Source organism: Oncorhynchus clarkii, chromosome 12 (genome assembly GCF_045791955.1).
Source record: "Oncorhynchus clarkii lewisi isolate Uvic-CL-2024 chromosome 12, UVic_Ocla_1.0, whole genome shotgun sequence".
Taxonomy (NCBI): domain Eukaryota; kingdom Metazoa; phylum Chordata; class Actinopteri; order Salmoniformes; family Salmonidae; genus Oncorhynchus; species Oncorhynchus clarkii.
In genome coordinates, this window is record NC_092158.1 from 71,737,190 (window position 1) to 71,750,104 (window position 12,915).

A 12,915-nucleotide genomic window follows, 5' to 3' on the forward strand; every position below is an offset into this window, starting at 1 on the left:
CTCAATCATGTCGAACATCTGGATGGAATTGCTTTGAAATGTTATTTGAGAGACTCACCTCTAGAGGGCAATGTTTTGCAAGAAGAAAGAAATCACTTTTTCAAGTAGTCTAGCCAAGCAAGCCTCTTAAATGACTCCTTACTTACATTGCTTAAGGTAGTCCATCGCATTTGATGATGACATCTACTACTGCTTGTGGGTTTGCTGATGACTGTATAATCTGATGTGGTATGCACTGTCTGCCACAGTCAGAGCACACAATGGCCCGTTCAGTCCTTTTTTTCCACAGCCAACTGCACACCTTGTTGGCAGAGCCCACGCCATATGGAATGGTCCGTGGCAACAGTCTCGAGGAAGGCAGGGTTTACCCCACACTTATTTAGTGAGGTCTTCAAGGGATCCTTTAGAGTGCTTTTTCTGCCCGGTGCGGCGGCCCAGTTGTAGCTGTCTGTGCAGCATCTTTCCCGGAAGGCGATCCTCTAGCATCCGGATGGCGAGGCCGAGTTATCATAGCTGCTGATGGGTGATGGACGCCTCAATGCTCCTGCTCCGGTCCTGCCAGGTCAAACGCGTTGGAGGCATTTTATGTGAAAGGACTCCAGTTGTTTTAAATGTCGACTGAAGACTGTCCGTGTTTCACATCCATAAAGGACTGTAGATACACACACTCCCTGGTAGACTGCAACATCGGTGTCTAGGTGCAGGTTGCTGTTGTTAAAAACGGCTTCCGAGGTATTTAAAGTGTGGTACGATGGCAAGTGAGGAGTCTGAGATGGAGAATGCTTGTGGTTCAGGTGGAGGATCAGATGACCTGACAATGGACCCCTGTTTTGGGGATGTTAACAGTCAGCCCCATTCTGCTGTATTCTCTCACAGCTGCTGTGAGGGTGGCTTGTAGAGCTTCTAGGCTATGAGCGCAATCGTTCTCCAAAGCTGAAGCTCGTGTCTCTTTAATGACCCCTACAACCACTGACACAACCACACACCTCACAATGGCTTGGTGTTGGAGCAAAAACCTGAGCAAAGGCAAAAGGAGGAGAGGTGGGAAGCCAGCCGCTGAAGTATATATCTGCATGTATTATGAGATTTCTGCATATTGGGTCCTTGCAGAAACATGGGAAGCTCTAACTGGCTGGTCCTGCATGGTAAGGTGTGCTATGACCATACGCATATAGTTCACAGAATGGACATACAGTATGCCCTCTGACCATGGGAGTGTCCATTCTAGGAATTCAAATTCTATGATTCGAACCCACTGGGACCTGAAGAGTGACACTGGAGGTGGGTGAGGTCACTAGGAGGGCTGGGGTGAGGATGACCTGACTTCTAGAGAGGAAGAGGGCCATCAAACACACTTTCCCACCCCACCCAGCCTGACTTGTCTATGCCAGATAAGGGTGGGGATTACACAGCTGCTGTCACTTCTTGCTTAGAGAGGAGACCTCACACCGAAACACACCAGCTATGTTATGTGAGTAAAACAGCTCCAATGGACTCTTGTAGGACTGCAATAAAGAATGGTGAAAATACCACCCATGCAGTCACAAGACAGGGTAAATACTTTTTATTTATTTTATCTACAAGAGTGCCCTATATGGTGAAGGGCAAAGGGTCTATTTAGATTTCACAATAACACCCATCTCTGCACTGGGTCTAAATGAGTAAAAACTTGATGGATCATCCATGGCGTTATCAGCTGTGCATTCCATTAAGGCAGGGGGTTTAAACCAATTAGATCCAGTTAGGAGACTTCACAAAAATACAATATCTATTTCTACAATCCATTTCCGTAGCGTTCAAAACAAGTCAAGTGATTAGGCCTTTGGCTTTAATATATTTAATTGCAAAATAAAATTATATACAGTACATTGTGTAAGGAAAGAGGCTATGCTTTGACTAAGACCTACACCCCTCTCACAGACAGTACAAAGTCCAGGACGTCTTATGTCCAGAGTAAGAGCAGAAATACAATACATAAGCATACATATTTCTTTGTTTCTGAAACTGAATGCAACTCAATGCTTTCAGTGTCCTTCACGACAACATAATAAAAAATGAAACAAACAGTTCTTACACCGTTTAAGTAGAGGAGAGATAGACATTAGTTTTTCCTTCTGTCTTCAGTCAGGGCTCACTGCTACACTGAGCCGAGGGGGGAGACTAAATGTTTGTTGTCTTTTGATCTAATGCTTGATTCAACTCTCAGGCATGCGTCGACTGGCTCATCATGGGCGACAGTGGGGGTCGTCATTGTCAAGAGGGAGAGAGAGAGAGAGAGGTTGAGGTTGGGCCCTTAATGCTGGGAAATAGACAATTCCTGGAAACAGATCTCATAGACTACATGTTGGGCGTAGGCTACCCACCCATTGTGTCTAGTTCCTGACCCCAACACAGACTGATGCTTGGCCAACCCCCTTCATCATGGCCTTCCTACACCCACCCCATACCACATACATTCTTAACCCTGCACTCGGGGGCAAAGAGGGCTCTCCAATATACACAAAACACATTCAAGGACAGGAAAGCTATCAGGTGAGAGGGTACATCACGTTTTGTTCTGTAGTTACATACAGAAATAAACATGATGGAGATCCTATATGGATAACTACACTCTAAGAAAAAACATTTTGGTTCTAGGCACAACTACTTTGGGTTCCATGTAGAGCCCTCTGTGGAAAGGGTTATACTCTGAACCCAAAGGGGTTCTATTAAAATGATTCTACCTGGAACCAGAAAGGGTTCTTCAATGGGTTCTATGAGGACAGCCGAAGAACCCTTTTAGGTTCTAGTTAGCACCTTTTTATCTGAGTGTACAGTAAATGGAGAGTGGGGATTCCTCAAACAGAAAGCCTTTGTCATTGGTTATCAACTCAATTGGAATGTCCAGCAATGCGAGACTCACGTTTTCCCAGCCAGAGGGTAGGAATTCCACTATATAATATCAAAATATTGTAAAGAATGTAACTATTTTAGCATAGTCAGTGTTAGGGTTCACATCTGGGACAAGATGGAGATGGTCATGGAATGGATTGTCAAGAATGACATAAGTCCATGAACCCTACTATCTTAAATACTTTCCTAAGGTGTGTAGGAAGTCAAAACATTTACATGGCTGTCGCCACTTTTGGTTAGAGTAGCATCGAGGAATGAGATGAGTTTTCAAGAAGCAAGCCTGAGGATGTTGACCTGACACTCTACACAACACCGACGGACCCTTTCTTGAACCCCTGTGTCCTTGACGATGCTCATGTGGTACAAATCATTCTGTATCAGTGCATCCAAAAAGGTCATGTGTCAGGTGTTTGGGCTGTGAGATTGTTTTGGTAGGACTCCACAGAGCTAAGCCAATCATCAGTGGGTGGAAGATGCTAAGCAGTTCTCTGTAAAATAGTTGAGTCAATGGTCCCAGTCTTGAATCCTCATGGGATGGAGAGAGTGAGTCTGAACATGGAGGTGAGGCAGGGTGGATGAGGACGGATCCAGGACGTCCTATCAGGAGCTGCCATCTCCGTTCTTGGTCTTGAGCACCACCAGGACCACCATGATGGGGATGAGGCAGATGGGGGTCATCACCAGGGCAAACACGATGCTGGGCGGGGGGTCGCTCAGCCCCTCGTTGGGACAGTCCGGGAAGAACCTGGAGTGGATGTTTACAAACTCATTCTCCACCATCCTGTTGGGCCAGGGGATCAGCAGACACTCTGCTATCTCCTCCGTGCACATGGTGAAGGTGTTATACATCCTACAGGGAGGAATACGAGGGGTACTATTAGTACAAGAGAGGGCAACATTATGTGCTCTGAAAGACATTATTAAGAGTTTCATGGTATGGATTGATCATTAATGAGTGAGTTAACTCTGATTTCACTTGACTGTGTGTTGGGTTTCTCAAAACTACTGTTTGAACTAAGCATGTGATAATGCAAGACCAATGGCATGATAAGTTGGATCAGAAACATATTAAACAGAACAATAAGTGGATTAAAATAAGCATTTAGGCCTACCTCTTCACATTGTTCCAGTTGCACCAGTCTGTGTTGTTTAATAACTCCATGCCACCTACAAAAGGACTGTAGCAGGTTTCCTTAAATAAGGTCGTGTAGCACTCCGTCCTTGTGTGAAAATACACACAAATGTCACAGTATTCTTCACAATTAACATACTTATTCCCACAACCTGTACAATAAGAGAGAGAATACTGTACGTTAGAAAATCAGTTCTTTAAAATTATGCAATCGTCAAAAATGAATCCTTAAAATGAGGGATTAGAAGAATGTCTAGAAGATTCATGGTTACACATTATTACTAACAAGTCCCAGTCTGACCTTATGTTGATTTAACAGAAAGCAGAAACAGCAGTGTCACCTCTGATTCAACTCTATTAAATAGCCTACATGTAGAGTCAGAAAGGTAATAATGGCCCACCTAATCCACTGGAGAATCCTCTGTCTTCGAGGCTAACGCCTGAGAAGAGAAAAGGACAATATATTTGTAGACATTTGACTGATCAATGGTTGTAATCACAACAGAAATGTCTGTTAAAAACGGCCTCTCAAACAGAGACTGAACAGCTGTGTCATTCAACATCTTTTTTTAAGGAATGAACAAATCTTCTAGAAAAGTTTTTCAAATGACCAATGTAACATTTAAGATCCCAATCAAAACGAAGCATGCAATGAATGTTATCTTTACTGCCGCACATCGTGTCAGCAACTCATTCTGACTGTCCAGCAACGCGAGACGTGCGTTCGCTGCCGCCCGGGCCGAGCCCACACACTCACCAGAGAGAACAGAGAGGAGCACCGCAAAGAAAACAAGCGCTCCCTTCATGTCAGAGAAAGTGAACATAGGAGAGTTTCCCCTACTGACTGACGACCATCTAGACTGAGCCTGAACTTCTAACACCGAGCCCTGCAAGGCATAACAGGAAACTAGATAGGGGTGGAAGCAGCTAGACACGGCATTACCCTCGGTTACCAGATGTCAGATCGGTGTTACCCGTGGTTAGGTTACCAGATGTTCCTCGGGGATCTGTCTGTCTGCCCTGCGCCTTGGCAGCAAGCTCTTACCCTCTCCAGTGCATTTCTTTAGGACTGTCTTGCCTTTTAAAGGGGTGGAGGCTCAAAAGACTGTCCTCTCTCTCTCTCTCTCTCAAATAAAAGGGAGCACACCCAAGTTGGGCTGGACTCACATCTGAAAACCCTTTACTCTTTAACTCTAGTTCGGCTTTTTAGTCTCCATTTCTCACAGTCAAAGGCCTGGCTGACTTGCAGCTTGTGATTTATTTGCCTTGTGGGCTGCCTCTGCCAAATCGGAAACATAAGTAAACATTTAGGACCAGGGCGTTTAGGGTGGATGTAATCATGACTACGCACGGTGTGCTGTGCAGACGGCTGTGGATTCATATCTGGGTTAATGTGATTGTATCTGGAAGACGTTATTAGAGTCAGCCAGCTGTTTGCAAAGACCTACTCTCTATCTGCCCCACAGCCACAGGCAAGTAATGCAAATCTCCAGCTCAAAAGGACTTTCAGCGTTCACACAATAGGATAAGCCTGGGAATATGGGTGGACTCCTCCTGGATCTTTATTTAGTACCTTGAGCCATGTGGAGCTGCATGACTGTTACCTCAGCAGACTACTGTCTCTGTTTCATACTCCTCTTCAAAGACAACGCATTAGACCACTTCTTCATCATCACTAAAACGATTATTCATACCTCAAGCTCCTTGTCAAAAAGGACGTTTTTCAAAATAAGTCTTTGTCGATTACTGGGATGAAATAATAACATTTAAAGTGACTTTAAAAAGATTTAGAAGATGTATTCTCAGGACAATCTATGCTACACAATGTGGTTGGGCCCCTGAACACCATCTGTTCGCTGAGCAACGGTTTTGATTTAGTAATGACATCAGGAAATGTGTCTTTTCAGCAGAGGAGGAGCTCAGAGTTGGGTGAGTTGGAGGGGAGCGGAGAGAGAGAAAAGGGAAATCGTAGGGTGAGGAACAGTGAAGGGGGACTAGCTGCTCCAAAGTTCCAGTTGTTTCACAACTCTAGAGTTCTTGTTTATAACACAGCCATCACATGGGGCGAATGGTTAACAAATACAGGAAGTGCAGACCAGGTGGGGGGGCTGCCTGTAACTAGGCTTCAGTTAACCTTTGACCGCAGACAATTACGGGCCTTATGTCAGCTGCTGCTAACCCCACAACGGTGGGGACCTCCCCACAGGTTTGTCTTGGCTCCACGGTATGCTAGAAGCCTAGGACTCTTGGCAGAGAGATGCATCTCAGTTGTCTTTTTTATTTTTTTTAAGAGGTTGGCCAGTTCTGTTCTGAACCCATGTGTTTACAGTGCTTGTCCAACAGAGTCCCCCATGGATTCAAATATAATTTCACATCAAAGCGTTGCGCGATAGAGATGACGAAGGACAAACCTCAATGGTAATGTTTGTTTCGAACGTTAATGGGGTGCTACACCATTACAAACATTTCCAACATAATCCATCTGTGATCATTATGTTGTGTAATACCAATATTGTGAAATAGGTGTTAAATTGTTGCCTAAAAAGTGTTCAATTAATCTGGTAACTTACCGTGGTGTTGGTAGTTTGCATATGTTGTTGAGTCATGCCGTGAAGTGAAACCTAATTGATGAGAATAACATACTGTTTAATCAAAGTATTGCTGTAAATGTATTCATCAGTACATTTACATTATAGTCATTTAGCAGACACTCTTCTCCAGAGCGACTTACAGTAGTGAGTGCATACATTTTCATACTTTTTTGTACAGGTCCCCTGTTGGAATAAAACCAACAATCCTGGCGTTGCAAGAGCCATGCTCTACAAACTGAGCCACACGGGACCCCAATGGGACCCCCATCAAAGTGAAGACAGTCTAACAAAAAACATTTGTTGTTGTTCCCTTGGTCTTTAACACTAGTTGACATAGATGAGTTGTGTTAGTTGACGTAGAGACCACGAGAAGAGGACAACAGTTAGTTAGTTACCTGGTGTGGTAGCTTGTGGCGCCTCATAATGTCCTATCAGGCCAGCTGCTGTAGAGCTCAGTGCTACAGGGACAGACACAAAACAGGGACAATGTCACCGGAAAGTTCTTGACAGAAAAGTGTGCACTCACATTCTCACACGTGCACAGTCAGCGAAATAAACAAAGATAAACACAAGCAAGTAGAAATACAGAAATTAGTAGACAGATGTGTATTATTTTTTTTACATATAGAAGACTGATGAACTTATAGGAGAGACAGAAAGAGAGGAGTGGGAAAGAGAAACAAATGAAGAGAGAGAGCTGGTCAGTGGCAGGGAGTGTATCCTCCCTTTGTTCTCTGAATAAAGTCTGAAACAGTTCAGCCATTTCCTCAAACACAAACTATTTAATTTAGTCTTTGAATAATTTTTTAAAAGTTTTTTTTGTATAGTGATCTGGTCTGGGAAACTGAGTCTAAAGCTGAGGTGTTCCTTATTAAACCGTTATTGTGACATTGTGTTCTGTGAAGACCGTGATTATCTCAATCACATATCTTGTGTATTTGTTGGTAAAAAACAGATCATATAAATTAGAACAACAATCTGCTTATAATCTTCAAGAAAGACACCAGATCCATAACATCATCATACCTATATTTAACCTCTGCTTCTTCAACATTGGAGCATGAAAATGTTTTTAACAAATCAAAATCACTTAGTTTAGGCAACTTAAAACAAGAATCTAATATTAGATCTGCCAAGCTCTTACTACAATCCCTTACTTCACCGTGAGCTTCTAAGCATTCCACTTACTGTAAGAGGTGAAATCTAGGGCAATATTTTACATACTTTTTCTCTCAGTAGTTCAACATACTTCTACCTACCTCTGGCCGTCTTTACATACATATAGTACTCTGTAAATCATCTACTTACCCCAGAGAAGAAGATGCAGAAAGGAGAAAGAAGAAGAAGACATGGGAGACGGATTAGGGGCTTTCATTTCTGCCTGACACTGCTCTGTTCCTCTTCCCTGGTGGACCCAGATTACATATCTCAACCTTTCTGCAGGAAAGCTCTATAAAACAACAGGAAGCTCTCGTTTCCTAGGATGGGCGGCTTGGGCGGGTTCCCACAATGGGACAGACAGCCCCAGACAAGGGGAGAGCTACTGTAGCCCACTACCACTTACAATACAATCCATCTCTCTCCTATTCTCTTTCTCTCCTTCTCACTCAACTGCTCTCTCTCTCTTTCTTTCTTTCTCTCGCTCTCTCACTCTCCCTCACACTCCTTTTCCTAGTTTCTCTCTCTCTGTCTCTCTACTTCAATGCTTCCTCACACTCTATTAGACGTTCAGTATGGAAGGAACAGACATCTGTACCAGTAGTCACTGAAGGTCTTCGTTTTGAAAATAGACTGCTGACTAGCTGATGACCCTGTAGCCTTTCTCACTTGCTCAAATCCTGTGAGTAAACTGATTTTCAGACTAATATGTGTTCCAATACACTATAAAAACATTTTTATTCTATATGTGTTGATTCAACTTCAAATTCTCACAGCAACCAGCTGCAATACAATTTCCAGTTTGCTCAACATTTGGGCATATTATCGACGACGTTGAAATGTCGGTTGGAGCATAATTAGAGTGTGCGACTTTCTTTATTTTTACATATTAGCCAAACCAACATAAATTCTCAAGTTGAATTGTATGTTCACTCAACTTTCAATTTTAGGTTGAGGGAACATACAATTCAACTTGAGAATTAGTTTAGGTTCAGCTACAATAATATGTCCAAATGTTGAGCAAACTAGAAATCACATTGCAGCTGAACTATTTAAGCTGAACCAGTGTAGCGAATTCAGGCATCCAGGACACAAACCTGGTCCAACAACTGTCAAACCAACACCGTAGCAGTTACACCAAGATATCCGAAGTTGGGTGAACTATAATATAGATGATTGTTAAACTATGGAAAAGGGTTTTGTTATTGACAGATGACAGTTATATTTCTTGTTTTGGTTGAGTAAAGTATGTTAATGATATAGAGCCCCCTTTGACTCCTTTCCAGTTCCAGTCATGTTTCAATTAATGGACCAGAACAGTGGATTATTTTAAATCACCACAGACCTGATAAACAGGCAAAATATTTTCAATAATAGTTTGAGCAAATTGACTAACTTTCTTTTTGTTGCTATATGTGGTTTAAAGCATCATATTTCAGCTTCTGAAGTAAATGTTTTAGTTGTAAACTGGTCCCTCAAATTCATCTGACATTGACCTAAAATCATTGGGTTAGAGTAGTATCATGTCAGCTCAACAATTTACCAATTCCAAGTCCAGCCAGAATGGATATGTACGCTCCAGGGACATTTTTCTGAGTTGCATTCTTTACACAAATATCTTTCTCTGAAACACAAAAATACAACCTAACAGACTTCAGCTGTCAAAAAGGTGTGGGTGTCTATTCATATAGACTGGATATACACTGAGTGTACAAAACATTAGGAACACCTGCTCTTTCCATGACATAGAATGACCAGGTGAATCCAGGTGAAAGCTATGATCTCTTATTGATGTCACTTATTAAATCCACTTCAATCAGTGTAGATGAACGGGGTATGAGTGGGGTATGGTGGTATGTGCCAGGTGCACCGGTTTGAGTGTGTCAAGAACTGCAACGCTGCTGGGTTTTTCATGCTCAATGGTTTCCTGTGTGCATCAAGAACGGTCCCCCAAAGAAGAACATCCAGCCAACTTCACACAACTGTGGGAAGCATTGGAGTCAACATGGGCCAGCATCCCTGTGGAACACTTTCAACAACTTGCAGAGTCCATGCCTCAACAAATGGAGGCTGTTGTGAGGGCAAAAGGGGGTGCAGCTCATTATTAGGAAGGTGTTCCTAATGTTTTGTACACTCAGTGTAGCTTGCTTGAAGTGAAAAACTATACATTTTTCAAAGGCTGAAATGGATAGCTTCAACATGCTCTTTGACAACACAAACTGTCAATCATTTTGTTGATGCTATTCTGTTATGTCTCAAGGCTAGAGCTCCTTGTGAGAAACAGACGGAGCTGAATCAAGGCTAGAGCTCCTTGTGAGAAACAGACGGAGCTGAATCAAGGCTAGAGCTCCTTGTGAGAAACAGACGGAGCTGAATCAAGGCTAGAGCTCCTTGTGAGAAACAGACGGAGCTGAATCAAGGCTAGAGCTCCTTGTGAGAAACAGACAGAGCTGAATCAAGGCTAGAGCTCCTTGTGAGAAACAGACGGAGCTGAATCAAGGCTAGAGCTCCTTGTGAGAAACAGACAGAGCTGAATCAAGGCTACAGCTCCTTGTGAGAAACAGACGGAGCTGAATCAAGGCTAGAGCACCTTGTGAGAAACAGACGGAGCTGAATCAAGGCTAGAGCTCCTTGTGAGAAACAGACGGAGCTGAATCAAGGCTACAGCTCCTTGTGAGAAACAGACGGAGCTGAATCAAGGCTAGAGCTCCTTGTGAGAAACAGACGGAGCTGAATCAAGGCTACAGCTCCTTGTGAGAAACAGACGGAGCTGAATCAAGGCTAGAGCTCCTTGTGAGAAACAGACGGAGCTGAATCAAGGCTAGAGCTCCTTGTGAGAAACAGACGGAGCTGAATCAAGGCTAGAGCTCCTTGTGAGAAACAGACGGAGCTGAATCAAGGCTACAGCTCCTTGTGAGAAACAGACGGAGCTGAATCAAGTCTGTAAGGAAACTTATATCAACTTCACTTTGTTTGTAGAGAAACTTTTATTAACTTAACACTAACAGTGCATAAGTTAAATATGGTTTGGGTTTTCTGTCACTGTCAGCACAAGGTGAGTGGGGGACGTCCCAGCTGGTGATGAGAGGAGATATGTTTTTGTGTTTCTGTATTTATTATGTGAAGTAATGGCTGATGACAAATCTCTCCCCCCAGCAGTAGTTATGTGGAATGTCTCACCCCCTGCAAGGCTGTCATTGGCATATCCACAGAGCTGCAGTAGTACATTGAGACACTTCTGGGCCCTCCAGTACACACAAAGAATGACGCATTCATGATGCATTCATCCACGTCACTGATGTACTGTCTGCCTCAGCTGGGACTGAGCTTGCTAGGACTCTGGGCCAAAATGACTTCCACATTTCAACACCGATCAATGATTTGTTTTTCTCTTTACAGCTGATTGAATAAACCTCCAACGTTTAAGGACTTGAGTACATTAGCTAATCTGAATCTGCACAGAGCCATCAAGGGATAATGCAACACATATCATCTGTACTATTGGTGCTATCATAGAATTTCCACCATAAACTCAGCTACACTTCCTCTCTCTCTAGCTGATCAGCTTCCACCAAACGATTCCATTGGGAGGCTCAAATCAATGTTCAATGGGCTACAAGACACAAGCATATTTTGAGGAATGTCGAAAAACGCTTAGCTCAGCACCTCAATCAGATAATTATTTGAGATGATTAATAACCGTGTAGTGTATTTCGCCATCTGCACCGATAGGCCTCTGAACTGATCCATCTCCACTCGCACATCTGACCACATAAAACCCTCTTTCCAGGTGCCAGGAGTTACACACACCGTTTACATAGAGCACAATTAAGAACTTTCCACTGATAAGGGCCTCGCTCTCAAGCATATCTTCCTGCTTTCTCATGTTGGCTATTGTTTCACAGTCTAGGATAAACTCGTCACGGCCCAGATCAAGCACCAATGTGGATGTGCCAGGAAAGAGAGAGAGCGGCAAAGAAAAACGCGCCGTAAGAAGAGCACTGTAGGTGACACACTGAAACAGCCTTACTGTCTGCAGTGTCAGAATTATGGATCAGGGGCTGTATGTATCAAGCATCTCAGAGTAGGAGTGCTGATCTAGGATCTAAAAGGCAAGTCAGCGCTCCTACTCTGAGATGCTTAATGGCCCCAGGAATACACTGCCAGTAACTATGAGTGAGAATCAGAACTAATTGTACACAAATATTATTCCATTGTAGGTGGCCTGGGCATACTGTGCTAAATGTGAATCAATGATCAATAAAGGATCAATTATGCCCGATCATACACAGTAAAGACTGAGCATATGGTTTACGTCAAAAGACAGCAACTAGACACGTTTTGAAGATTATTTCATTACTTAATCACTCTTTTATTCTGGTTTGCCTGGTGTTTTGAAGATGATTTCATTACTTAATCACTATTTTATTCTGGTTGGGCCTGGTGTTATTTTATTCTGGTTGGGCCTGGTGTTATTTTATTCTGGTTGGGCCTGGTGTTTTGAAGATGATTATGTTGTCCTTTTCCATCCTGTTGCTTGTCATTCGGCCCACCCCTGTTTTATCACTTACACTATCACCCAATGGCCTGATCATAAACTCGCCGTAGACTTGTCATTCTACACTCTGGAAGAAATGTAGGCCTAATGTAGTGATATTGGTACAACTAATATAATGGAGAACTTTAATAAAAGTAGCCCTACAGTGCCATCTTGTGTATGGGGAAAAAAAGAGCAGGGTTCACATTCACCAGCAGTTTTGTTAGTTTTCACTCCTACCTCCACAGTACTTAATTTATAAAGCATCATGATGTAATATGTATCTATTAACTGTTTCTATGGTATTTATGAACACTCTATCATAGATTATGCTTTGCATAGAGTCTTTTCTGTCTCTCCTCCAGACAGTTATTTGCCATTGAATATAAACAGACATAATGTATCATAAAAAGCAGTACGTCTCTAATGGTAGGCCAGGCTACTGTTCAATGAGCACTGACTGTTGAACACAGCTAACACTGGCCTGGCCGGGCCGCTGGGTTGTCTGTGTTACTGGATCAGGCGAGTTCTCCTTCCTCTGAGAATCACGTGACTATGAGTAGTGTGCCACAGCCCCAGCTCGCACTGCACACCCGCCCCCGGAG

The 12,915-nt window shown here is 43.1% G+C and overlaps 1 protein-coding gene across 1 annotated transcript; it reads right to left on the reverse strand.

Annotated features, from left to right (window-relative positions):
* Positions 1 to 1,821: 1,821 nt before the first annotated feature.
* Positions 1,822 to 8,310, reverse strand: LOC139421187 (receptor activity-modifying protein 1-like). The gene is made up of 6 exons (XM_071171819.1): positions 7,924 to 8,310; positions 7,011 to 7,073; positions 6,595 to 6,645; positions 4,426 to 4,464; positions 4,005 to 4,176; positions 1,822 to 3,742 (listed from the first exon to the last, which is right to left on the reverse strand). Exons 1-6 carry the CDS (start codon positions 7,988 to 7,990, stop codon positions 3,493 to 3,495), a joined length of 642 nt encoding a protein of 213 aa, XP_071027920.1. The 5' UTR covers positions 7,991 to 8,310; the 3' UTR covers positions 1,822 to 3,492.
* Between the last annotated feature and the right edge of the window lie 4,605 nt (positions 8,311 to 12,915).